We start from the raw sequence: 27750 nt of genomic DNA on the forward strand, positions 1-27750 counted from the left end.
ACTGAGGAAACTGTGTCTGTACTGGTATAGTGCCTGGGCCTTCAAAGGTACTCCCGGTGCCCGAGCAAGCGCTGACTTTGTCTGTTCCTCACTTGCTATGGGAGTTGAGACAAGTGCTTCCCCAGTTCCCAGGGAGAGCAGGTAGGAAGGAAGTCCTGAAAGGAGGCGGGGCAGACCTGGCAGCGGGCACTGCGTGGGCAGGCCGGTGAAGGCGAAGCTGGGCCAGGGCTGAAGTCAAGGCTCCAGAGCCGGTTTTCCCAGGCTGTATCTGAGTAATCCTGTGTCTATATTTATCTCCTCCTTTCCTGGGTGAGCAAACAGAGCCTGATGCCAGCCAGGCCCGCCAAACACGCGCACCGCCCCCCCCCACCCCCCCAGCACATTTCCTTCACCTGTAGGGTGGCCCTGGAGAACACCACAGTCTTGGCCCTAAGTTCAGCTTGGCCTACGTAGGACACACAAAAGGGTGCTTGAACCCAGTGGCTTCTGTGAGGAATCTAATTGTCAGAGGTGGCCAGGGATTCTCCAGTCTGGGTCGCTGCAGACATGGGCAGTCATGGCCTGGGCAATGTGGGTGCATTGGAGGCCTGGGAAGCACTCTCAGCATTCAGGAACAAAGGGTCCTCTTATCTCAGATGTGTCAGACATGCCTTTCATTCCCGCATTCACATGTTGCTCTAGATGTTGGTCCCCCTGCCCTCCAGGATGGTAAATTCCAAGAGGAGGTCTGCATGCCCAGAGGTCTGGAACACAGGATCCAGAGTCAGACTGCTCTGAAGCTGGATCCTGGCACCCTGACCTTAAGCTAATAACCTCTTCATGACTCTATTTTCCTGCTTGTTAAATGGGACCAATACTTCCTACCTTCCAGGGATCATATGAGCGTTAAGTCAGAGACATTATGCGCTGACAGATTGGATGGGCTGTGCTGGGGAGGGGCTGTCTGTCCCCACCTGCAGGTCACAGGGGACATATACACATGGCTCTCACAACAGGCACGCACTAACAGACACCCCTACTTTTGAGAGGAACTTGCAGCCTGAGCCCAGGATGGATTAAATGGGTTGGGGCTTGATCCCTGGGAAGACCCCAGAAGGTGTAGGAGCCAGATACTAACTTTGCTGAGAACCTCTTCAGAGGTGGAGGAGGCAGGCTAGGTGGCCATTGTCAAGAGATGATGCAGCCTGGACCAGGCCTAGGTGTCATCACCCTGGACCCTCGCCAGGATCACCATGGCTAGCTAGGCCCCTGCCTTGACTCTGGCCTCTGCCCTGGTGGTGCCACCTCTCTGACCTTGGAGCGGCCTGGGTCTGGTGCACGTGCACGGCAGCCCCATCTGCTCCCAGGCTGGATTAGGCAGAGGCCGAGGACGTGCCGGGCTGGCAGGCTCAGGGGCGGGGCGGGCGCTGGTGCTGGGGCTGCCCTATGCCAGCTCAGGCCTGGGCTGTGGCAAAGCCTTGTATGGCTCTGGCGGAGAGCTCAGCCGGCAGCACCCATTGGCTGGACTGGCACTCCCAGCTGGGGCTGCCCAGCCCCAAACCACGGGTAACTAGAGACGCCGGAAGCAGGTGGATTAGCATGTCCGCCCCCCTGCCTGCTCGCCTGCCCGCCCCCCCAGGGCTGCTCTTTTCCTTTCCTAAAAAGGCAGAGCTGGGCAGGAGAGACGGACAGTTGAACTCAGGCCTGGGGTAGAGGAGGGTTGGGTGGGGTGGTGCAGGTGGCTTTGTTGAGGGATCAGGAATCATAGCCCTGACCTTGGGCCAAGCACTTCCCAGCTCTGGATGTTGGTTTTCTCATCTGGAAGGGAAGCAGTAGGCAGCGGGGTCCCCCTGAAGTAGGTGATGCCTAGAAAGGACTGAGGAATATGCATGTTGGGGTCCCCCGGCCACCAACCCAGGTTCCAGGGCTGCTTAGTAGCAAAGAGGCCCAGATTCTCTTTCCATAGGAAGCTAACCACTTCCCAAATATGGGGACCTGGTTTCAACTCCTGGCCCTGCCACTTACCATGATGTCCTTGGGAAAGCAGTGTCACCACTTTGGCACCCTGAACCTGGGCAAATAACTTCACTGTGACTCAATTTCCTTGCTTGTTAAATGGGGCTCAAACTGCCTACCTTCCTACTCTAGAATAGATGATGAGGTTATAAGGCATCTCCTCCCAGGATCTCCTGAGCAGTGCCCATAATGAATTCCAAGCAGCACAGTCCCGTCTGCACCCTCTTCACCTGCTCTCTGTCCCCCTCAAGCTCTTCCTTCTTCTCTCCACTCATGCCCATCTCAGGCTGGCCCATCCTATCTACAGTGGCCTGCCCGCCCGGAGTCTCCAGGACAGAGTGTGGCCTCCAGGTTCTAAGCCCAGAGAGGACCCCGGCCTAAGGGTGAGTGTAGGATCCCCGAGTCCTGCAGCCCCAGCCCAAACCTGGACTGGGACCCAGACAAAGCTTGATGAAGGCCTCAGCAGCAGCCAGCAGTGGCCACCAGCCTCTGAGGCTGGGGTCAGGGGGACAGGTGAGTGTGATCTTGGGCTCTCCCCTTCATCTGCAAATGGGAGCGCACACCCTGTCCTAGTCCACTCCAAATGGGAAAGCACTTCATGAACCTCAGAGAGCAGCCTGGGAGGCCTGCTGGCCAGCGATGTGTGAATGATCGGTGGGCCTTGGGCCTGTTGGCAGACAGTGGAGGAAAGAATTCACAGGCACTTTTCTTGCTCTCAGTTACTGGACTCTAGGCCCTGGTGTTGGCTGGTCATTCCTTTCACCTGTGGCCTCAGGCACAGGGACCTAAAATGGCTACCAGATGGCCATACTAACAAGTCAGGAGGCTGCTGGAGAGAAGCCCCAGCTGGACCCTGAGTGGTCACAGCTGGACAGTCTGAGATTCCAGGCTCCCCTGGAGCCCAAGTGTGATATGGGAGGAGGAGGGAGGACCTCATTTTCCCTGAAGGACTACATGGGAGCCATGCAAGGGTTTTCTAGTCCTCATACTGCCCCTACCTAGCTGTGCAACTTCGGCTGCTGGGGGCCCTTTGGAGCTTCTGTTTTCCTCTCTAAAAATGGGGATAGTAACTCTCATCTTGCTGGGTTGTTGTAGGGACTACAAATCAAATTTGTAAAATGCTGGACACTGGGCCTGACACATACTATGCTATTCTTCTTCTCCTTCTGGGGCTGATGGGGGGTCTACTTCCTAGCCTGAGACATGCCCCCCGCATGACCCAAGGACGTGCTCCCCAGGCACCTGCTCCAACGACGGTTCTTCATCCCGTGGTTCTAAAGCCAGCTGCCACGTTTGCTCCCAGGGCCTCTTCTGAACTGTTGTTTTTTTCACTCTCTCACTGTAAAAATCCAGCACCTTTGAGGCTAACACTGTCAGGCTCTCCTCCCTCCCATCGCTGACATCTGCTCATCTCCTTTTCCAATTCTGAGAAGTCCTAGCCTTGTATGATTATCATTAGGGCTGTTTCCAATTATTCTCATTCTCCTCCATTAGGCATGACCATGTGACTTGCTTTATCCAGCAAAATATGCATGGAAGGGATAGCTTTTGTTTCCACGTAGAAGCATTTACTTGCCAGTGGGAGGCCGCAAGTACTGTACTTGCCTCAGCCCCTGGGGTCATGGAAGCACAGGGAAGGAGCCTCTATCAGTCTAGGTCTATGACTAGGATAAGCATAATTCCCCTGCTGACCCACACTGAACATACAGTGAGGGAAAGAAATACACTTCCCTTGCATTCAGCCACTGAGTGTCTGGGTTGCTGGTTTCTGCCGCATAACAGAACCCATCCTGACTGTTAGGCCTTGGCTCACAGCCCGGATCTCCACTTAAGCCCTGCAATCCTCAGTGATGGCCTCATCTGCCACCTGCACAGCCCACTCAGCACCCTGGACTCTCACTTCCTGATCTCTTTCATTGCACCTCTGCCACCTATGCCTGTGGCTGACACGGTCTTCATGCAACGAGTTAAGACAACTCACAGCATTTTCCTGTTTTCATCCAAGTGGTCATTTGACCACTGGCCTTTCTCCTTATCAACCAGGCCTGTTTGTTCCCTTCTCGGCGCGTGGGCTCGGTGGCTAGTGGCCTCAACCTCTTCACTCGCCAGTGACTCACCTCCAGTAACTCATTGTCCTTGTGTCCCATGGCCTGGCTAACCCTGGGCCACCTTCCCCATGCCCACAGCCAGCGGCGGAGGACTGCTGGAAAAACCACACCGCTGAGCAGACAGAGGGCAGCCGGCCCGCGATGCTATGCAGGTGCCTTCCCGGTTTCCCTGGTGCTTCCTCTGGCTCCCCTCAAAGGTCATTCACACCTACCCAGGTGTCTTTGATCTTCTCACCCTGCAGCTTCCTCAGGTGACTTCACTCTATGTCCCACACACAATCCATCCTCAAGAGTGTCCTCAACTTCCTGTCACCAAATAGACACACTGACTTCATCTGCACTTCCTCCCTCCCCTCCTTTTAGGCCACTGTGGGAGAGGAGTCTACATCTGCTCTCCATCAAGCCAGGCTGAATTCTCGTCTCCTCACCAGCCCATCACACACTCGGCTTCCTTTCCCTGCACCCCACGCACCCCCAACCCACAACTGCCCCAGCTCTCCCCTGTCTCTGGCCTAGGCCCCTAGAAGGTGTCTGTGTCTGCTACCTCCACTTCCCCACCTTGCCCTCACTCCTCAGCCACCACTATCCACCGCCACCCTTTATTCATTCAACACTCAGCAGCATCTATGAAGGGCCCACTGTGCGCCAGGAACTGTACTAGTCCAGCTTTCCCAAAAGCCAGCAACAATTAATCCTCTGATTGCTTTGAACGAACAGACCCGCTTAGGCTCTTAGCACTAAACTTCTGGATGGCATTTACCCTCAGAATCCCCCTTGATCGTCCATCAATATCTCCTTCTCGTGGCTCCCTTTGTCCTCCCGACCCTTAGGATTTTTCCAGGAAAGGTCCCCTGGGTGATGCAGACTCACTCTGGATTAGCACCGTCATTCTCTTCCACCACAGCAGTGCTGGCCACTGTGATTGAGTAACTGATGATGGCCTCCCCTGCTACAATGTGAGCTCGTCGTGGTGGATCTGTGTCCGTCTTGCTCGCTGTTGTATCAATGACTGCCTCTCATTGGCACTTGGCAAATCATTGCTGAATACAAAAGGTGAGGACTCCATATCTTTTCCGCCCTTGTAACCCCAGAACCCTGTGCAAAGCCTGCTCGGAAACAAATTGTTGAAGGCTTACTATATTCCAGGCTGTGTTAGCCACCCTGTATATGCCATCTCATTTAATCCCCACACCAGCCCTTATAGATATGGATCATGACCCTCCACTTTACAGATTAGGAAACAGAGGCACAGAGAGGTTAGGTGAGTTGCCCAAGGTCTCACAGGCAGTAAGCGCTGTGCCTCCCCCACTGCCAACACTCAAGAACCAATTCACTACTCGTCTTGTAGTGAGGTGAATGGGGGTCCCCCCGAAAGTTGAGTTTATGTCCTAAAGCCTGGAATCTATGAATGTGACCTTGTGGAGGCAGGGACTGGAGTGATGAGTGTATAAAGCAGGGAAGGCCAAGCATTGCCTGCAGCCGCCAGAAGCTAGGAGGGGCATAGAATTGATTCTCCTTCAGAGCCTCCAGGAGGAATCAACTTTGCCAACACCTTGACTTTGGAGTTCAGGCTTCCAGAACTGTAAGAGAATAAATTTCTGTTGTTTAAAGCCACCTAGTTTGTGGCGATTTGTCACAGCAGACTAGGGAACAAATACAGGCCCCAAACCACATGGTGCTATATCTGGTGCTTCCTCGCGAGGCCTTTCCCGGGTCTGCAAGAGAGTCCTGGGCTGTGTGACTGCAGGCTAGTCACCTCTGCTCTCTTGGCCTGACTGCTCTGAAGCAAAATGAGCACTTGGGATGCCAAGTGTCCTTCCAACTCTGACATTGTGGAACCCTCTAGAAAAACCATAAGCCAGGCAAGCAGGGCTATGTTGGGATTTTCAAATTTATTCCAACATGCTAATTCTTTTTTTTAAAAAATATCCTCAGGCTGAACACTCAGCCAGAGCTGTAATAAAGGCAATTATTATACTTGTAAAAACTTCTCATTCACAGTACAGATGTAATTTACAACAAAGGTCACACACATCAATACTGAGCGTTTTTCTTTTTGTACGTCAGACTCTGTGCTTTAGACCTGCGTGGATTTTTTTGTTTGTTTGTTTTTTCTTTTGCACTGATATATACCATACCAACATTGCAAGATGCAAGTGTGGAAACTGGAGTTTAAATAAAATTACAGGCAAAACTACCCCATCCCAGTGCGGTTGCTGTACATATCTACAGTACAATTTTTGGAATGTATTGCCATTTAAGAACATAGAAACTTTCTACAGACAATTTCACGTACAGAATACATACACCTTTTAGAAAAAAAGGCAAATATTTATCTTACAGAGAGCATTGTATTTTACATTTGCCCGCATGTTTCTGTTTTCTGTTTCTTTTCTTTCTTTCTTTTTTTTACATACTAGATTTAGTAAAGTGACCGTAAGTGCCGAAGCGGTTTTCTAATGGAAAGCAGACTGGATTCACAACACAGAAGCAGAATTGGTGGAACAGGCTTTCGGGAACTTTCTTCCCCTGGTCACACGGCAGATCGGTCCCCAAGGACAGGTGCTCAGCCAGGACTTTTGCTTTAAGAAGGATTTGTCTGGAGAAAGGACTAGAGAGAAATCCAGCTCAGATGTATTGCTCATTCCTCTTCAGAAGGACTGGGTGGGAATGGAGCAGGGGCTAGAGGAATCTGGAAGCTAATTCTTTTAGGCTTTTTCCAACAGAGGGAAGCAGAGGGACTTCTGGGTCTGGAAGTTGGAGCTTATGGAGGCGACAGTGCAGGCAGCTGGCTGCTGTCGGGCTCCTGGAGGGTTGCAGGGGTTGAGCCCAGAGTGAGAGCCATAGGTGCGGGCGGGAGCAGAGAGGAGTGGGGTTACTACCCAGGATGGCCCTGAGATTGCCAAGGGTGAAAGGCATCGTGGAGTGCAGGCCTGGGGGGCAAGGACTCACCAACCAAAGGCAAGGTTTGGCTCTGAAACCTCGACCAGTTGGTTCCTCCCCCACTGCCCACACCCAAGGTCCAGGGCTAGTCTGTACCGAGAATGGCCACCCCGCGCATTTCAACAGAGCACGCAGCAGGCATCTGTGCCAAGTCAGCCACTGCCTCCTCTGCTTCTTCCCTCAACAGGCACAATAACATCACAGGCAAACAGGAAGCTCGGAAGTGACTGGGAGCAGGGCAGAAGGCCCAGGGGAGGGCGTGCATGGGGCGAGCGTCTTTCTCCAAATCATGAAGGCGTACATGTGGGCTGGGGGCTCTGTGGGCAGAGGAGTGAGACTAGAGTCCGGAGGAGGGGGTTAGAGCTGTGCCCAGTGACATATACCCAGGCTGGTGGCATTGGTTCTGTTCCTCTGGGCACGGCATCAATGTGGAGGCAGCCCTTTGGTGAGATTCTATTTGTGCATTTCCCCCATCATTTAGAAATAGTCTCCAGTGACTCCTGGCCCCTGTGGCTTCTCTGCCTGAGCCTGACGGGCCCGGTGACTGCCGGGCCTCTGCCCTGCCGGCTGCACTGTTCATTGCTAGGCTGCCCAGGGAGGAAACCTTGGGTGGGTAGGCTGTTTGAGTACAGGGAGAAAAATGCCCAGGAGAGCTGGGAGGCAGGGTGGGGTGGAGTGGTATGGAGCCCCCCACCAATGTCCGGGGTTAGTCTACCAGAGCCCCCGGTCTGCTGCTTTGTAGGTCTGGGGCAGGAAGAGCTTGCCCAGGCAGATTTCTAACCTGGGCTGAAGCAATGCCCTTTATGCAGCTCCCAGGCCTCAGCCCTTGAAGCCTCCAATCCGTGGGCAGTCCCATGGGTTAGGGCTGAAAGGCAAGGGTGGGAAAAGCCCTGGCCTCCTGGGACTTGGAGGAGTCACTTTCTGCCAGGCCACTGTCCAGCAATATGGACAGTGTGGTCCGGGCTGGGCTTGCTGCTTCTCTTGGGGAGGGTGAGAGCCCTCGTCTCTGAGGGAAGCAGCCAGGAGCTGCTGGCTAACCCTGACTCCCCAGAACCCTGGAGCACAGTGGACTCCCAGGGAGGCCCTGCCTTCTGTCTCATTTTTGTCTTAGCTCTGAGTGAGTCAAAGGAGAATGAATGAACAAGGTGGTCTGGCTGCAGGCTGGACTGTGGCTGGTTTGTCTGTCTAGTAGGGACCAAGCAGGGAAAGGCCACGAATTGGAAGAGGCAAGTACAGCCCCGCACAGGGAACTCACAGAAGGGTCTTAACCCTCCCCACCTACTGTGTCCTGTACCCAAACAGCTTCAACAGCTCAAGAGCCCTGGGGCAGGCACTTGATTCACACAGCCTGGCTGAGGACTGGGGATTGGCCAGAGAGGTCCCTGCTCTGTATAGGGTGGCATCAAACCCAGCCTTCATGGGCCACAACCGTAGTCCCTGTGCTGCCCTCCCTTGTAGAAAGTAAAGAAAATCAGTTCTGAAACACTGGGAAAAAACTTGCCTCTCCCAGTTGGGGCAAACACGCTAGAGTTCAAGTTCCATAGTTCAATTTGGGATTTAAATTTCTGGTCCTATTATTTTTCTAACAAAGTAGATTGTTGCCCCAGGAAATGCAGGGCAGCTTCTTGAAGGTAGAGATGTGGGTAAGGAAGAGGCACTGGCTCGCACTGATTGCTTTGGAGAATTCCAATGACTTAGGACAATTCAAAATTCCTCTAGGTCAAGAGAATCTGTGGTGGCCGGGCAAAGTATCAAACACCATCCTCTCTCTTTTTAAAAAAGAGGTGTAAGACAGCAAACAGGCCCAGGCCATATCCACCAGCCACAGTTCTGGGTATTTCCTTGGGGTAGTGGAGACGGGCAGGGACAGGGAGAAACAGTCCTGCAGCAAAGTGGTCCTGACAGTTCCCTGCAAACGTCTGCTGTGGAGCACTGGAAAATCCCAGCCATGAGGGGAACAGGGTCCTTTGTACCCTAGGGACCAAGATGAAACAAAACCCAAAACCCAGTCTCAGGAACGGCCCCTAGGGCTTGGGCCCTGCCACTTCCGCCTTTGTGGGTAGTTTTAGAACAGAGGAGGCAACAGGAGAGTGAGGCCTCGGTCAGGGGCTTGGGAGCCAGGGACGGACAGTCAGGGCTCCTTCCCCAGCCCAGGGGGCCAGGGTGGGGTGCAGAAGGGAGGTGTCGGGAGTGGGGGTGTGTGGGCGGGGTGGCCTGCCCACCTGTGGAGTGCCAGGATGGGCCTATGACTCAGACTACCAGAGTATCCAGGAGCCCTTGGGCAGCCAACCCTCCTCCTTCTACCTGCACCTATTATTTTGTGTTGAAATCCTAGGAAAAGTATCATTTTATTTTCTTGCAAAAAAAAAAAAGGAAAAGATTATTTTTTCTGGGCCTGCCTGCTGGGGCCTGGGTGGGGGTCACCTGCCTGTGTTTGCGCCCCTCTGCCTGGGGACACTGGCCTTTCTGCTGGCAGAGAGGGGTGGCTACGAGCTGGGCAGGGGGGTAAAGTGGCAATAAACAGGAACCTTGATCGCATCTGTACACAGGAGTGCTTCCTTTTACATTTAATTCTATATTGTTTGAAGTTTCCTTTTCCTTTCTCCCTCAGTGTACCCCTTCCCCTCTGCCAGCCTCTGGGATGGGTGGCTGCCAGCGGCAGCAGGGAGGGTCAGGAGGCTCCACCATCAGCCTTTCCCCAAAAGCATAAACTATTCACAGCCTCAGACTCCTCGTGGGTTGTTGTTGTTTTTTAAATGTATGTATGTGATTTGTTTTGTTTCTTTTTAAGCAACAAAAGGTGTCGAAAAAGGCACAGGTAACTGCATACATGGGAAGGTACAACAGATCGGGCCGTGAGAGCTCCTGGACGGCGGGACAGATGGGGCTGAGGGAGCGGGATGGTTCGAGGTAAGTGGCTGGAAACGTCTGTTGCTGGACACTGGAAGCCAGATGCTGAAGCAGCTGGAGAGAGGCTAAGCGTTGGGGGGGCCCCTGTCCTCAGGCTGATGTGGAGGTGCCCTGGGCTCCCCACTTCCTGAGGGCTTGGGGGAGTCCTGCCTGGTCCTGGGTTCCCCAGAGAGGTTCCTCCTCCGGGCTGGGAAGCGGGCAGAGGCCTCCGCCAGGCAGCCCACGGAGCTGCTGCGGTCCAGCGGTGGGGTGGCAGAAGCCTCGGGGTTGGCCGGTGCACGCGGGGACTCCAAGCGGGGGCTCCAGGACTGCGCTGCCCGGCGTCCCTGGGGCGGCCGGGGCAAGGTGTCGGGCGGGGTGCAGGGGCTGCGCGTGGGTGTGGGCTCTGCAGGTGCCCCGGTCCCATGGGGTGTCCAGTCAGGAGGCCTGCCCGGGCCTCCGCCGGTCCTCTCCCTCTCCTTGGGGTAGTCCCTGCCCTCCAGCTCTGAGGAGAGTGTGAATTTGGAGACCTTAGCCACGGGCGACACGGAGGCTGACGAGCTCTCAGTGGGACTCCAGCGGCCTCGCTCCTGGGCCTCCCGGGCCCCTGTCAGGTCGCTGCCACCCCCGGAGAAGCCACTGACCCAGGCTGCGGTGGGCCCTGGCAGCAGGGTGGGGTGGGCTCCTGGCCGGGCCTGCACCATCTGGATCCCACCGATGGGAATCAAGGGACACGGGGCGCGGGTCAAGTGCTGGGAGTGCAGAGGCAGGTGGCTGAAGATGTTCTCCTCTGTCCGGGCCGGGCTGTGGCCGTGGAAGTCATGGAGGGCGGAGAAGGGTCGGGAGGAGAGAGGATGAGCAGGGCTGGGTGAGCAGGAGGGACTTCGGGACTCGGCCTTCTGCTGGGGTCAGAAAACAAGACAAGGTAAGGTGAAGGTTACATGCTGGGCACATGGGGAGCTGAGGCCTGGAAGTGGGAGGGGGACTCGCCCAAGATCACAGAGCGAGTCCAGGGTCCTGGCTGATCTGGGCCCAGAACCAAGTTCCTGACTCCCTGCCCACAGATGCGGAGCCAGCTGCCATCTCTGGAATGGGCCATCTCCAGCTCGACGGTGACCATGCCTCTGGCCAGCGTATCTGTCTTCAAAGGAGGGGATACTTGAGCGACGTGGGGCCCTGTTGTCACCCATGAGCCTGGCCTCTATGTGGGTCTGCTGCCTCTCCTGTTCCTAAAATGGTCTTCACCCAGCTTCACCCTTGGACGTGAGTTCCCACCTGAGGCTCTTGCCCTTCTGCCACCTCCAGGAATTTGAATGTGAACCCAAAATTAAAAATCAAGGAAAGATTCCTACATCAGCGTTCCTCCAGGAGTGACAGGGCTGGGTCATGGCAACATGGGGACAGAGAAGGTGTCGGAAGGTGGTCAGCTGACAATGATGGTGCTGTCAGTCGAGGGGTTATGGCAGCTGAGGAGACAGGGATGGTGACTGTGCTGATGGGGTGGCAGCAGTGGTGTGTTGGTGCAATGGTGACAGTGGTGGTGCTGGTCATGTGGATAGTGCTGATGGTTGACAAGGATGTTATCGGTTGTGGCGTCTCTGAGGGCACTGGTGACAGTGAAATTGGAGATGGTGATGGTTTTGGTTAAGTTCTGCCATCTGCTCAAAGAACACAGGCAGATGGGGATGGGGTGGGGGGTGGGGAATTGCACGAGTATTTACACCCACATCCAAGGCCACACCCCTTGCAAGTGATATGATATCATCTGGATATTTGTCCCCGCCCAAATCTCATGTGGAATTGTAAACCCCAGTGTTGGAGGTGGGGCCTGGTGGGAGATGTTTGGGTCATGGGGACGGATCCCTCAGGGCCTGATACTGTCCTCCAGATAGTGAGTGAACTCTCAGGAGATCTGGCGTTTTGAGTGTGTGGCACCTTTCCCCCAACTCTCCCTCTTGCTTCCACTCTGCCATGGGAGATGCCTGTTCCTGCTGTGCCTTCTGCCACGAGTAAAAGCTGCTTGAGGCTTCCCCAGAAGCCGAGCAGATGCTGGCACCACGCTTCCTGTACAGCCTGAAGAACTGTGAGCCTACTCAACCTCTTTTCATTATAAATTACCCAGTCTCAGGAATTTGTTTATAGCAATACAAGAACGGACTAATACGTGGTAGAGCCCAGATCCCATGAACTCCAGAGTCCACGCTCTGAGCTTCTGAGGCTAACATAAAGTTTAATAAGCCAGCTGATTTAGGGCACCCAGCATGGTGCATGGCACAGTAGGTGCCTAATAAATGTTTGCTAAATTATTAATAACTACTGAGCTGGCAGAGCTGTTTAGTTCCAGGTGTGATACCCAGGAGGGTGTGAACTTGCAACCCCTGCACCCACAGGGGAGAAGCGGCCCAGTCACCAGGGGCAGGAACTCACCCACGGGGAGGCGCAGGTCTCTGGGCTTCTGCTGAGGAGCTTGTGAGGTAGAGGCGCGGGCGGGAAGAGAACCCGCGGGGCCAGCCCCAAGCCTGGGCCATGCTCCCCCGCTGAGGGGCTGCCCGGCCCAGCCAAGGCCCACTTCCCTGGCAGAACTGACCGTGGTGGTGACTCGGCCTGACCCGGAGACCATCTCCTGGTGGGCGAGTATCTGGGGAGGCCTGGGTCGGTGGTACCCTCGAGTTTGGAGAGCACATGTGCTCGAGGGGCCAGTTCTCTTCCCAGGGGGCGGACGGTGAGAGGAGACAGCTGAAGTCTTGGAGACCCACAAGGGAGAGGGCCCATGCCCCTTCCTGGGTCCACATGCAGGCCAGGTGGGCTTGGGGCTGAGGCCTGTGGTTCTCGGGCCGGGGAGCATTGCTGGGGAGATGAGTCGTTTTTGGTTAGTGAGTGTTTGCGGGCTAGTGGTGGACGGCTGCCTGCTTCTTTGCCTGGGGACCACGGTCTTCTTGGGGACACAGGCTTGTAGCTCAAGGCTGAGCCTGTGTCTTTCTCCACAGAGCCCAGAGGGGCCGGTCCCAGCCGGGGGAGGCCCGGCATGCTCTGGCTGGATGTGGAGCAGCTGCTGGCTGTCAGGCGCTCAGCTTCCGAGACCGAGACCGAGCTGCCTCGTGTAGCCTCGGTGCCGGAGGCAGGGGCATCTGGGGGCTGAGGACCCGGGATGGGTGAGGAGTCTGCCCGCAGTGCATGTGGTGGGCCAGGCGGGGGCGCCTCTGAGGATGGTCTGGACAGCTCATCCTGGCTCTCCTCCTCATCCTCATCCTCGTCTTCGTCCAGGTCTGAGTCTGAGTCCGAGTCCTCCAGGTCCGAAAACTGGTGCTCCTCCACAGCCTCTGAACCCTCTCGTCCTTCCGAGTCCTGGAACAGGTCGTCACTGGTTCCTGAGGGCAAGCACAGAAGACCCAAGGTCACAGTTGGGCCTTGGCCCCACTGCCCCCGTGGCTGCTCCTCTCTGAGCCCCAGTTTCCTTGCCTGCCGACTGGGCAAAATAGCCATTGCAAGGGCACAGGATTGTTGGGACAACATAGAAATGTAACAGATACGGGAGCGCTTTGTAAATAACAATAGTGAACAATAATTCCCTTATGCCTAGAATGTGCAATGTTCAGTTCTGAGAGCTTTAGGTATATTTATTCATTTAGACCTCAGAGAATCCTGTGAAGCTGGTACTGTTCTCATCCTCATGTTACAGATGAGGAAACTGAGGTAAGAGAAAGTAAGTAACTTGCCCATGGAAGACAGCAGTAGGGCTGGGATTGAGCCATAGCAAAGAAGACAGTCTTTGTTTGTTTGTTTGTTTCACTAGCATCTCAGTGCTGGCTTCACCATGGGCAAGTGACCACCTTACTCTGCTTGGTCTCCCCCTTTGTCCAATGAATGTGATGGTCTCACCTCACCAGTTTTCCAGGAGGAGTAAAATGAAGGCCTGGCACATATTGAGGGCTTAAAAATAATTATAAGCTACCATATTAATACATTAATGATGAAATCTATTATTCCAGGACAGAGCAGTCACACTGGCTGGTCCAGCAGCACAGAGCCATCCGTGGTCAGTGTAAACACACATCTGCCATGGTGACCAGCCTCCCGGTGGCTGGCACAATGGCATCTGGCAGGTGGCGGACTCTGGCCTCTGTGGGCAGCTTGGCTAAGCTGGCCTCAGGCTGCAGAGCAGGTCCCCATCCCAGCCACACTCTTATCTGAGGAGCCACTGCCCTTTTGAAGTCCAGGCTGCCTCTAGCCTTGGGGCCCTCCCATTGCCTGCCAGCCCCAGCTCCACCCCATAGTTTTTGACCTACATCCAGCTGAATGCCCACTTTTGTCCACTTCGGACATCTGACTGCTGCATGTTGAGTGACTTGGAAGCAATTGTTCACAAGAGTAAACAAAAAACAAAATTGTGATACTTGTTTCAGATATTGTTGGACATTTAGGTCACCTGAACTCCTTAAACAGACCACAAGAACAATAACAGAGTTATTGAATAGAGTCTAAAAGTGGGGGTTAGGGCTCTGAAATACTAGCCTCCTGGTCTGATTCCTCTGGGATGGCCCCAACCAGTCGGGTCACCTCTAACATGTCAGGAGTCTAGTTTGGGCATCTCTGAAATGGACAGCAATCCGGACGCTGGGGAGAGCTCCGCTAACATCTGGCCCATCACTAGACCATCGGAACCTGTTTCTGGTCTGCAGAGTGAGGCTGCTCACAGGTGGGTTGAGCCGGCCAGCCAGCCCCATCACTCACACATATCAGTACTGCACCCATCACTGACCAGGAGGGCTGGCACAGAAGCTGACTCAGGCCGCTGGGGCAGCCAGGCTTTGGCTCTCCACCATGCCCAGCTGCCCCGGGGCCAGAAAGCCCGGAACTAGCACTTCCAAGTCACTCAATATGCAGCAGTCAGATGTCCAAAGTGGACAAAAGTGGGCATTCAGCTGGATGTAGGTCAAAAGCTATGGGGTGGAGCTGGGGCTGGCAGGCAAAAGGAGGCCCCTGAGGCTAGAGGCAGGGTGATGAGACCAGAGGAGGAATGAAGGATTAGGATGAGAGCAGGGCTGGGGATGGGGGTGAACTTTGCAGTTATGCCCCAGGCATCTACCTCCCTTGCCTAGGGCTTTGGCAGGGGCCTAATTCATCACCCGTTCACCTGGCCCTGCCGCTCATTTACATACAGCAAAATCCAGGCACAGATGACGCAGTGCGAGCTGGTGGCTGAGTCAGAACTAAGGTTTACAGCCCTTGCATTATTACGCTGACAGTTTAACAATGATGTGCTGCAGTAAGAAGCAGGGAGTGTCGGGTTTGAATCTCAGCACTACCACTTCCTTGCTGTGTGACGTTGGATACTTTACTTTCTGTGTGTCTGGTTTCCTCATCTGTAAACTGGGTAGCAATAAAAGCACTGTAGGAAGCTGTTGAGAGGACTGTGAGGTTCTGGCACACAGTAAGTACCCAATGAACTTCAGCTCCTGTCATCCCATGATACCCTGTCCCCCCAGTCTCAGCAGGCAGGTAGCTGGGGTGGGACTGTCAGCATTTTGCAGATGAAGGTCAGTGTTAGGAGTGAAGGAGAGTCAGGACCAGCGTCTCCTGATGTCCAGCAGGGAGGGTTCCTAAAGATCCTCTTTACTAATGTGGAAGTTGAGACCCAGTGGGGATAATGGCCCGTCCTGGGCACTCAGTGCATGAATGCTGGAAGCCAAGAGTCCCCTGCCCAGCTCGGGGCTGGCCGGGCCCTCCACATCTGCGTTCCTGCAGGGCGCTGGGGAATGCCCCTGGCTGGGCAGCCCCTTCCCAGGGCCCTTGCTGGAGCGGCCCCGCCCCTGCTGGGATCCAGGCCAACGCTCTACAAATGAGAGAGCTTGAGCGCGCGGCGGGCGCAGCTGGGAGAGGCCACACGGTGGCGCTGGCGCCCAGTCTGGCCAGCACCATGGGCAGGGCCGGGGCGCCTCGCTCCTTCCAGGCAGTCCTCCCACGCGCCACCTCGCGTCCCACAGACACGAACTCCTGCCGCTCTCCCCGGATCTGTCTCGTCGCGGGAAGTGGAAACTCCATCCTTCAGTCTCTTGGGCCGTAAACCTTGGAGTCCTCCTTGGCTCCTTTTCGTCCTCCCTCCTCCCTTCTGCCCCATATGGGGTCAGCTGAGCCTGTGGGCTCTCCCTCCAGAGCCTACCCAGAATCCCGCCGCTTTTCCACCTCCTGAGCACACCCGGCCTCCCCGCGCCCACGGCACAGGCCAGAGGACGCCCTGCCTCTCTCCTCCGCTCCAGGGCACGCCCCCCCAGCGCCCCCGTTCGCTTCAGCCCTCAGGCTCTAGCTCTCTCTGAACCGGCTGTTCCCGCGCCCAGCGGGCTCCAGCACGCGGGCCAAGCGCGGTGGCCCCCGGGGACCCCACAGCTGCTGCTCCCTCTGCAGGAGAGCTCCTCCCTGACCCCACGTGGCTCCTGACCCCGGTTCCTCCGGATGGGTTCTCTGCTCACACCGCCCTGTCTAGCGCAGCGGCCCTCCCCACGCGCTCCAGCCCTCACTTGGCTCTTCTGCTTTCTCTTTGGCTTCACAGGCAGGGCCCCTGCTCTACTCCACCTTCGTTCCTTGTCCAGCTCCCCTGCCATGCCGACTGCCTGAGGGCAGAAGCTGTTTTATTTACTGTGGAACCTCCAGCACCCAGAACAGAGCCAGGCACAGAGATTGTGCCCAGTAGTTACTTCTAGAATGAATGCATGGATTTCGTCCTCAAAAAAGTGGCTCTGAGCAACCTCGTTCGCTCCACCGGGAAAATGAGGCTGGGGCGGGGCAGGGACCTCAGGGGAGGGCTCTGGCTTAGGTTCAGGCTCCCCTGGTCCAGCCCACCAGGCAGTGGAGTGGCATGCAGCCAGGGTTTTTGTGTGACCTTGGGCTATTTTTACCTGTCTGAGCTTTGACTTCGCTGACTTAATATGCGTGACACAAGTTTCTGCCCCCTGTTTTGAGGACTCAGTGAGACAACATGTGTATATGGCCCAGTGTATCCTTGACAAGCATAGTGAACCCACATTCTAGCTTTGGGGAGAACAGCCCCAAGTTCGCTGTGTTCTGCTCTATAAAAATGACTTATTCCACCTAAAAGGAAATATGACTTCTCTTTTTTGTAAGACCACAAATACATCCCCAAATTGGAAAAACAACAACAGCACAATACACACAGTGCGTGCATACACACTCCTCTCTGTCACACTCTAAGTCCTGGGGCTGATTTCAGGGAATCAGTATGCTTCCTGCTTTGCTTGGTGCTGGAGAAATGGCTCCAGCCTCCTTCTGTTGGAGGGACTGCCGTCCACCACCAAAGCCCCTCTGGCCACCTGCCTGACTGCTGAGGCCGGGCAGTGCTCAGCCAGACCCACTGGCTTTGACTCCTCTGCCCTGTCTTCGCAGAGACTGACTCTAAGATGCCTCCTGGGGATTGACCACTATGGCCGGGGTGTGTACGGGGATGGGGCTGGGAGGTGACAAGTGGCTGTCAGGACTGGTTTGGGCTTTCTTGAAACTCTCCTAGCTCCAAAAGGCCCATGTGTCAGGCCCATGCCAGAGTGTGTAGGCAGGAGTGTGGGTGTGGAGCTTCGGAGAGTATGTGTCCCACAGTGTCACTGTGAGGGGTTGGCTGGGATAACTCAGGGCATGCATTTAGAACCTGCCTGACACACAGTGGGCACTCAATCAACGTTGGCTGTAAGTTCTCTTGTGTGCATTTATTCAGTAAACATTCACTGAGCACCCATGGGTGCCAGGCACTCCACCTGCATGGCAGATGGTAATGCATGATAGCTAGGGCTGCAGAGCATAGCCTATCAGCATGTGGGGAGGCGGCTCGATCATTCAGGGAATTTAACCTTTGTCTCTGATAATTAGGAGAACTGAAGGTGAAGGCATGGGAGGGAGAGAGGGGAGAAGGGGGAATGGGGCAAAGCAGACAGAAAGGAAGCAGGGAAGGCAAGGAGGAAAGGTGGAGGAGGACAGGGAAAGCGGACAAGGGGAAAGGGGACGGAGGAGGTTGGCAATTGTTACCTTCTTCGGCTTCCAGCTCCTCCAGCACCCCTGTCTCTTGGCACTTTTTGCTGTGGGCCTTCGACTTCATGTGCTTAGTCAGATTCCCTAGAAAGAAACGAGAATACTTAGGCTCTGCTATGGGGCAGGAGGCCAGGGCGGACCCAGGGCTCATGGAGGTAGCACCTGGCAGGCAGGCCATGGTTTCTCAGGCCAGTCAAAGCCCTGCCAGCTGCAGGGCTGGGCAGGAGCTGGGGTATTCCTCTGCCCTGGTGCTCAGGCCCAGATGTGTAGCCACAGCTGCTGTTCAGGGCAGTGCACAGGAGCTGGGTGGGGTGGGCATGGGCTGTGAGGGGACAGAGAGTATAATGAGGAAGTGAGATGCTGGTTAAAAAACAAACAAAAAAGAAATTAAAAGACAACTCAAGTGCAATAGTTTCTTTTCTTTTTTTTTTTTTTTTTGCTTCTGATTTAAGTCTGGCCCTAGTAGCTGGTGACACTCATCAGGCAGGACTATTGGCCATCTCAAGTGTGGGATGACGTGGGAGGCTCCTATTGACAGGCATGACGGGTGAGGACTGAGCATGCCCTTCTGGCTGAGGCCACTTCTAGGGCAGCTCACAGGGCAGAATTCTAAAATGTAGGTAGAGAAACCAGGGCAAATTTAATATTAGGCATGGCGAGAGGGCAGAAGGTGAGAGTAGGGAAGTCTACTAGCCAGGGACTCAGGAGCCACAAGGCTGGGGACCCAAGCTTGGTTTCCATAGAGAAGTCCCATTTCTGGGCCTTTAGTTTCCCCAGGCCAATCTACAGTGCAGACACAGGACCAGGGTGGTTGAGGGAAGGCCCGGGGAAGGCCTCTGTCCTGCTCCATGCCTACAAAGCCCTCAGAGGGGAGCCTGACTTTGCCCCAAGTTGTAGGTCCAGCCCACAAACTGAAGAGCGGAGGCAGCAGCTCTGTGGAATCAGGGAACAGTAACAACAGCTTCAGTTCCCCAACAGGTGCACAACATTTCACAGGCCACACAGCTCTGTGGACAGGAGCGTTCTAGGAAGGACAGGCAGAGCATCCCAGCCTGCCCCAGAAGAACACAGGCCAGATGCCTCAGGATATTCCTTTGGGCACGGCAGCTACTCCCAAACTGTGATGTGCTCACTGTTGCCCTGGGGATGGCTATATTTCCGTATGGTCATTAACATCGTAAGTCATAAGTTCCCTGAGTCAGGTGCTCTGTCCCATTAGTCTAATAAATTGGTAAGTTTGAATGGATGGATGGAGGAGAGAAGAATGGAAAGAGCTAAGCCTCCTGGAGTGGATGAATAGAGCGATTGATGCGTGGATAGATAAAGTGGATAAACGAAATATAAAGAGAATGAAGAACGGGAAGAGGATAGACAGAGGGATGGAACACTAGATGAGCAGATAAGGAGATGAATAGGTAGACGGAAGATAGGTGAGTAGATGAAAACAAATGGAAGGATAGATGGAGAATGGGTCAATAAACAGATGGGATGATAGAGAGCTGGATGGGAGGACAGAGACGTGGATGAATGGAAGAATGGAAGAATGGCTGGTTGGATGGATGAATGGATACATGCACTTTTACATGCATGAGAGTACAGACAGAGGATGAAAGAATGGGAAGTTGGATGGGTGGGAGGACAAATGGGAGAATGGTAGCAACAGATAGGGTGAGCAGATAAATGAACAGGAAAACAATTAGATGAGATGGATGGATTAGGTGACCAGGGAGAGGGCCCATGGATGAACCGAAGGGTGCTTCTTAATCATTCCTAGAATTAGAAGAAATCTTTAGGGTTTTGCTAAGAGGCTAATGGAGGAATCTTAAGCTGGGATTCCCTGAGGTGTCCAAGTCAAAGGCAGTAGGGATGGGAGGGGAGATGTTTCCTTTCCTCTTTCTTCACCTTGGTCCTACTTCGTGACTCTATCCTTCCCAATTTGGGTTTTCCTCCTACAACCAGAAATAAACCTGCATGTCCTACTCCTGGCCATAGTGGGAGCAAAGCCATAACTTCCAGAGTCATCTTGTAGCCAGAGAGTCCTCAGAGGTCCCTATCCAACCTTGTGGACTTCTGCCCTCATTGTCATGAGAAGGCAAAGCCAGAGTAGGACAGTCAAGAGGTGGGAAAAGGCAGTTGGGGTCTTCCGTGGATCAGAGATACCCACTGTCCTAAGGTCCTGGAGCCAGGCCCACCCTACCCTGACTACCCCAGGCCACAGAGCACTGCGGACACTGCTCATTCTGGTTATTACCTCATTTGTTGCACCTGTTCTGCCTGGAAGGTTTAGGTCTCTAATGAACCAAGCTAGATGCTGGGCACACAATGGGTGTACAATAGCCATGTATGGGAAATGCCCTTGTCATCGCAGGAGGAAATGTTGGAAGGAGCTTCAAAGTCCATGTAATTCAACCCCCGCCAGGCTGAGGTTCTCCCTGCTTCTGATCTAACTCTGGGCCCAGGTGCTGGTGGCACCATTAGACAAGATCACTGGCTGTCTTGGATGCTGGCAGGGCTGCTTGAACCAACACAGTGAATCAAGTGGCCCACAGTCACAGTGCTGGTTGGTGCCGAGTTCCATCTAGACCCAGGTCTCAGGACTCTGGGGGCCTTTCTCACTCCATGTGGAGGCAGAATGGAACCTAGATGGAACCTGGCGGCCTTGGATTTGACTGTGGGCTCTGCTGCTTGCTAGCTGTGGGCTCTTGGGCAAGTTCCTTAACTTTCTGAGCCCTGGTTTCTGTAACTGTGAAGTAATACCTACCTCATGGGAATGCGGGAGGACTTGAGGAGGTGACACGTGGAGAGTGGCAGCAGAGTGTGCCTGGCAGAGAGCAGACCCTGCGCCCCTGCCAGTCACTCTATTGAGTAGTCTGGGGGCACTGCCATGCACCGTGCTGGGTGTGGAGGAAGAGATGCTAAGATGATGCTTTTGGTGAAATGGTTTTACCTTTCTCAGGAGAAGGCACCAGGGAGCCCCCCAAAGGTCTGCCTCTCCTCTGTCCCCACCACAGGGGTACAGGGAGGAGTCAGGATTGGGGGTGACTTTGCGGGTCCAGGAGTGGACACTGGATGGGCAGCCCTGAGTGCTGTCCGGGTCCCTCTGTGACTTCCCCTCTCCAGGCCTGTCTCCTCCTCTGTGAAAGGGGAAGGTAGGGCACACGGCTGCAGGCGCAGCGTGAACACCACTTCCCTGTTGAGGGCCAGGGCCTCAGCTTGTCAGGCAGAGCCACAGCTTCTCACAGTCATCCCAGACCCCACCAAAGCCTGACAGGCCTGGAATGAAGAGGAAAGGCAAGTGAGAGGGAAAGTGATGGGTGTCGGGAAGAGGCGGAACCTCTGATAAAAGGGCATCCACCAACAACCCTGCCTGCCTCATTCGGCTTTGACCAACGGCTCTGTCCCCGCCCCTGCCGCTGGCAGACCTGAGGCCATCTCTGTCCCCTGAGGTGATCGGTGCAAGGGCCTGGACATGGCACAGCCATCCGCTAGCCTCTGGGAACCATCTGAGAGGAGGAAGTGGGACTCCCAGCCACCACAGGGCCACCCACAGGCCACCACAGGGCCCCCCACAGGCCTCCCCAGCCCCACCTACTGACGCATTCCTTAGCCAGTTTCCAGAGGCCTGAGCTGCTGCCACGACGTCTGACACAAGAGACGAGACACACACGGCAGACAGAGACAGACAGGAAGGCAGGAGGGGCTCCCCAGGCCCTGGTGTAGCCGGGTGGTAGGGCCGGGAGGGCCGCCTGGGGCAGGCCTGGAGGTGGCCCAATGGGGAGGCGCAAAGCCCCGGAGACAAGGGGCCTGTGTTGTCTGAGCTGATGGCTGACGGGGCCCAGCACTCCACAAAGACGCCTGGCCCCAGAAACAGACAGGAGCTCCAGCGCCCTGCTCTCCCTTCACCCCCATACTGCAGAGAGAGCTAACAGGGAGCCTTCCCTGCTTCCATTGCCACCATCCCAACCTGGCCTTCCATCTGTTAGTCAAACAGTTTCAGATTCCACCATTTCCCATCTGCTCCCTGCATTGGTTCTGGAAGGTTCTAGTCTTCTAGAAGCCCCTGTGAACAGTTGAGGAAGAGCTCATGGCACTGCTTGATCACTGGTTGAGAGCACGGCCTCACGGGCCTGGCCTTCAGGACAGAAGGGGCCGCCTTCCCTCGGGGGATGCTCTACACCCCCGGAAATGGGGAGGGCCTACAGCCTCTCTGTTCAGATTACACACTCTGGACCCTCCAAGGCCCTCCGGGGCCCTGGCTCTGTGCTGGCTCAGAGAGACCCAGGAAGGGACTGCAGACAGGCTCAGTATGGCTTCCAATGAAGGCATCTCCTTAGAAAGTAGGGGCTCCTGCTAGGGACCCAAGGCGAAGGGAATTGAGTGGGCCCCCTGCAGGAAACTGCTTGGGCTGGAAACTTCCCATCTCACGCGGCAGAGTGATGGTTTCCTGAGGCGATGAGCAGCCCGGGCTGCGTGTGGGGCGCAAGTGTGCTCTGCATGGCCCTGGGCTGGGAGCTCTCAGGGCTCCTCCAGGCTGAGGACAGTGTGGTCCCCTGGACACAGGCCACTCCAAGTGCAGGTTTTGCCACCCACTCCAGGGAAGGGAGGGAACTAACTGCTCACAGAAAGGAAGATGATGGGGTGATGCCCTGGAGCTCGGGTCCCGCGTTCTAGTTACAGCTCCAGGATTAACAGTTATTCTGTTTTCTGGGATCACTTTCTTCACCTTCAAGGGGACTTGGGTGATAACTTTTCCGCTTTTAGAGTTGAAGACCATCCATTGAATTGTCAGTCAGTTATCCCCATCTTGCTCTTCCATAAAATCTCAACTGGCTGCAGAAGGCCAGAGGAAGTGCGGTTGGAGGGCGTGTCAGGGACAGCCCACGTCCAGGGCGACGCATGCTGGGCAGGGCTCCAGGGATGGAAGACACCTTCGAAGCACCCATGGGGTGGGTGGGGAGTCCTGGGCCTATGTGCCCTCTCTGGGCAACCTTTGGGACATTGTTTATGAGACACTAAGAGAGAAGAGGATCAGGGAAAGGCAGTGGGAGGGCAGGCACCTCCGTTTAAACCAAAACCTTGGCAGGAAAATTTGAGCTCAACTTGCAGATGATGGCGAGGGGACAGAGGAGGGCAGGGGTTCAGTTAATGGGGTCAGGAGACCAGAAATGGGAACGCAGTCAGAGAAGAGGCCACTCTCCCAGGGGATGTGATAAACTGGCCCCTGACCTGGTATAGAGAGAACGGAAGGGGACAGGCAGCAAGAGCACGGAGAAAGTGAAGAAGGGTGGCGACCCTGCAGGGCCCCCTCCAGAGCAGCTGCCCAGCCTCGCTCGCTGGGAGCAAGTTTGCCAACAGAAGAAAGGTCAACAGGTGGCACAGCTGAAGGATGCCCTTGAGTTTCACCCCCTGAGAAACCACGGGGCTCCCAGAAGCCCCCAACTTGCTCAAAGGAGAAGACAGGACCCTGATGTCCAAACCCTGACCCAGGAATCTATCAAGCTCAAGAGGCTGAAGACACCGGGGTGCCAAGAGCCCTGGGTCTCCCTCCAAGGCACTTCAGTCTGCAGTGAGCAAGCTGCCAGGACCTTCCCTGCCTATCCTGCAGGAGAGTGCAATCCAAGAATCTCATGGACTCAGCTCCTTTGTCCACACCAGGGGCCTGGCCTGGGTGGCTGCGGCAGGCCAGGCCATGCCCATCACCCATCACAGCTCTCTGCGATGCACGCTCTTCACAGCAGGCCCCTCCTTTCACCAGTGACTGCCAGAGCCTATCCTGACCCTGATGTGGGGTGTGGCTGGGGCAGGGGTGACAGGGCTGCCAGTCTGGGAGTGGGGGGCCAGCCCTGTGCTGAGAGGTGCAGAGAAGCTGGGTGGAGCAGGGACATGGTGGGAGTGGAGAGGTGGGTGGAGGTCGGCGCACTCTGGCATGAGAAGTGAGCATGTGAGTGTGTTAAGCAGCTGGGAGTGGAATGGATTTCCAAATGCAAGAGTGGCAGTGATGAGCATGGATGCTGGAGTGCCTCAGATCAGTGGATAAACGGCTCAGGAAACATGCAGAAGGGAGGGGAGATGAGAGAAGATGCAAAACCAGGAACGGTGAGCAAGAGTGCCGCACCAGGCTGGGCAGGCCAGGGCCAGGTGGCCACAGGTGCAGGGGCTGTGTGCGTGTTCCAGGAGGATGGCTGGGGGCAGCCATGGGGAGCCACAGGCCAGTCTGGAGCCAGCTGCTCTGCCACTGGGCACCAAGCTGGGTGGGAACCCAGGAAATGGGGCTGCTCCAGGCCCCCCGCAAAGAGGTCTGGGCGCCTGAACTCTGTGCTGGGACTCCCAGAGGGGAGCTCCCTGCAGCGGGCAGGGGCAGTGCCCCAGCTGACTCTCTCTTACCTTTGGTTTTAAAAGCAAAGTGACAGTGCTTGCACACATAGGGCCGGACGTCAGTGTGGGTGCGGATGTGTTTCTTCAGCATGCTGGGCTTCTTGCAGCGAATTCCACACTCCTCACAAACATATTTCCCTCGGCCGCGGCCTCGCACATATACATACTCTTCGTTTGATTTGTACCTATGAGCAACAGGCGTCATAGTAAAGGGAAAAAAAAGGAGAAGAGGCAGGTTCCCACCTCAGAAGACGCACGCGCTTCCTAGCTTCGTCCAGCCCGTTACAGACGCAAGGAATGGAGGCCACGGAACCAGAGAGGACCACGAGAGTGGGAGGAGCTGAGTCACCCTGGTGATCCACCGCGGACCCCTGCGCCCCTCCCCCTCAGACGGGGGGCTGCACTATTCTTCCTCCCCCAGAGGCAGCAGACACTGGTGCTTCCCACCGAGGGGATATGGAGCTGCAGGGTGCCAGACAGCCTCCTTGGCAGAGCCAGCCCAGCTACAGCTTCGCCCACAAAGAACAGCCACCGCAGGCCACCAGAGTCCCAGAGAGGGAATGACGATAATAAAACAACAGCAGCAGCTCCGGCAGCTGCCATTCACCAAGTGCTCACTCTGCCAGGCACTTTACCCAAATCAAAGCACAACCACCTCACCATGGACAGCCCGTGAGACCCCGAGACTTAGAGACAGTGAGAGACTTGTCCAAGATCCCATAGCCAGAAGGGGCCAGAACCAGGCTTTGAACCTGCCTGCCCCAAAGCCTGTCCAGTCTGCCAGGAAGCCGCCCTGATATTCATGGGAGGAGAAGGAACAGGGACCACCATTGCTTCCCTGGCTTCAGAGTTTGGAATGAAGAGTCCTGAGCTCTCTCCCTCACCTGCACCTCAGCCTGCAAGCTCTGCAGGATGCAGGGTCCCAGCCACCTGCCACATCGCTTGGGGTTCTATCTGGAAGTGCCACCAGCTTTCAGAAGCTGCGCCTGAAGCACGAATCAGAATGCTCTTATTTCCACTTAGAAGGAAACCCACGAGTCCCACCTGCGCAACAGGATCACGATGAAGCCGTCTTGTTGGTCTAATGCTATACGTGCGCAAGTCTCAGATGCGGTGGGGAGGGTGGCAGGGGGCGCGCCAGGAGAGGGGACCCTGGCATACTTCCGGAAGAGACTTCTGACTCGTGAAGCCTGAGAGGCCACTGGCACGGCACGTGGAGGGGGCGTGGCTTCTCAGCCTGTGGAGCGCACCTTCCAACGCCAGCCAGAGTTGCCCGTGCCCTACTCACGCCGCGTCACCTGCCCCTGCCCGGGTGCAGCACAGAGGGGCAGGAGGTGGCTGGGAGGAGGTGAGCAAGGGACAGCGTGTCGGGGTGGGGAGGCTCCACCCTGATCCAATGGGGCCGTCAGCTTACAGCTGAAAGGACGTCGGAAGGAAGGGCTTGGAAGAGGGGACTTAAGGGAGAGAGCCCGCTGGCAGCAACGGAAACACCACCACCACACCCCCACCCTCACACTCGCCCTCACACATGCTCACACCCACACACTCACCCTCACACGCTCACTCTCATACTAAAACACGCTCACACCCACACTCACCCTCACACGCTCACCCTCATACTAAAACATGCTCACACCCCACACTCACCCTCACACGCTCACCCTCACACACATGCTCACACCCACACTCACCCTCACACACTCACCCTCATACTAAAACATGCTCACACCCCACACTCACCCTCACACACTCACCCTCATACTAAAACATGCTCACACCCACACTCACCCTCACACACTCACCCTCACACACATGCTCACACCCCCACACTCACCCTCACACACTCACCCTCATACTAAAACATGCTCACACCCCACACTCACCCTCACACGCTAACTCTCACACTCACACATGCCCACACCTGCACACTCACCCTCACACGCTCACCCTCACACACATGCTCACACCCCCACACTCACCCTCACACACTCACCCTCACACGCTCACCCTCATACTAAAACATGCTCACACCCACACTCACCCTCACACGCTCACCCTCACACTCACACATGCCCACACCTGCACACTCACCCTCACACGCTCACCCTCACACACATGCTCAGACCCCCACACTCACCCTCACACTCACCTTCACACTGTACACTCCTGCCCTCACCCTCACACACCCTCACACACCCTCACACATACACCCCCACACTCACACCCTTACACCTGCTCCCACCCCCTCCCTCACCCTCACACACTCACCCTCACACACCCCCACACTCACACTCCTACTCATACCTGCTTACACCCCCACACTCACCCTCACACACTCTCACACTAAAACGTGCTCACATCCCCACACTCACCTCAGACACTCACCCTAGCACACCCTCACATGCTCACCCTCACACATACACCCCCCACACTCCCTCACCCTCACACACACACACAGCCTCACAAGCTCACTCACACTAAAACATGCTCACATCTCCACACACCCTCACACCCTCACATGCTCACCCTCACACACATGCTCACACCCCACACTCATCCTCACACTCACCTTCACACTCACACTCCACACCGCCACCCTCACCCTCATACACCCGTCCTCACCTTCATACACACCACCCTCACACTCACTCTCACACACTCACACTCCCCCACCCTCACATGCTCACCCTCACACACCCCCACACCCTCACACTCACCACACTCCACACTCCTGCACTCACACTCGTTCTCACACTCCACACCCCACCCTTACCCTCATCTTCACACTCACACTCCACACCCCCACCCTCACCCTCACTCACACCCATCCTCACACATTCACACTCACATCCCACCCTCATGCTCACCCTCACACATACACCCCCGCCCTCACATGCTCACCCTTACACATGCACCCCACACCCTTGCATTCACCTTCACACTCCACGCTCCCACACTCACACTCGTTCTCACACTCCACACCCCACCCTCACACTCCACACCCCGCCCTCACACTCACCTTCACATTCACACTCCACACCCCCACCCTCACTTACCTTCACACTCACACCCTTGCCCTCACACTCACCTTCACATTCACACCCCACCCTCACACCCTCACCCTCACCTTCATACTCCACACACCCACACACTCGCCCTCACACTCCACACATCCTCACCCTCACTCACCTTCACACACCCCTGCCCTCACACCTTCACACTCACACTCCACCCTCACACTCACCCTCACACACCCCCACCCTCACACACTCACACATACACCCCCACACTCACCCTCACACTCACCTTCACACTCCACACCCCACCCTCACACTCACCTTCACACACTCCACACCCCCACCCTCACACCTTCACACTCCACACCCCACCCTCATGCCTTCACACTCCA

General features: G+C 55.7%; 1 protein-coding gene across 5 annotated transcripts in view; it reads right to left on the reverse strand.

Moving 5' to 3' along the window:
- Positions 1-5976: 5976 nt before the first annotated feature.
- Positions 5977-27750, reverse strand: part of HIVEP3 (HIVEP zinc finger 3) — a 522650-nt gene continuing 500876 nt past the window's right edge. For 3 of the 5 annotated variants that reach the window (XM_030823601.1, XM_030823602.1, XM_030823600.1), the window contains 4 exons: positions 24351-24526; positions 17964-18050; positions 12363-13303; positions 5977-10837 (listed from right to left, as the gene is read on the reverse strand). In XM_030823601.1, coding sequence (XP_030679461.1) covers positions 10022-10837; positions 12363-13303; positions 17964-18050; positions 24351-24526 — 2020 coding nt within the window. In that variant the 3' untranslated portion in view covers positions 5977-10021. The remainder of the gene's footprint in view (positions 10838-12362; positions 13304-17963; positions 18051-24350; positions 24527-27750) is intronic. The other 2 variants (XM_030823604.1, XM_030823603.1) reach the window with 1 other exon arrangement.

This window comes from Nomascus leucogenys, chromosome 12 (genome assembly GCF_006542625.1).
Source record: "Nomascus leucogenys isolate Asia chromosome 12, Asia_NLE_v1, whole genome shotgun sequence".
NCBI classification, from domain to species: domain Eukaryota; kingdom Metazoa; phylum Chordata; class Mammalia; order Primates; family Hylobatidae; genus Nomascus; species Nomascus leucogenys.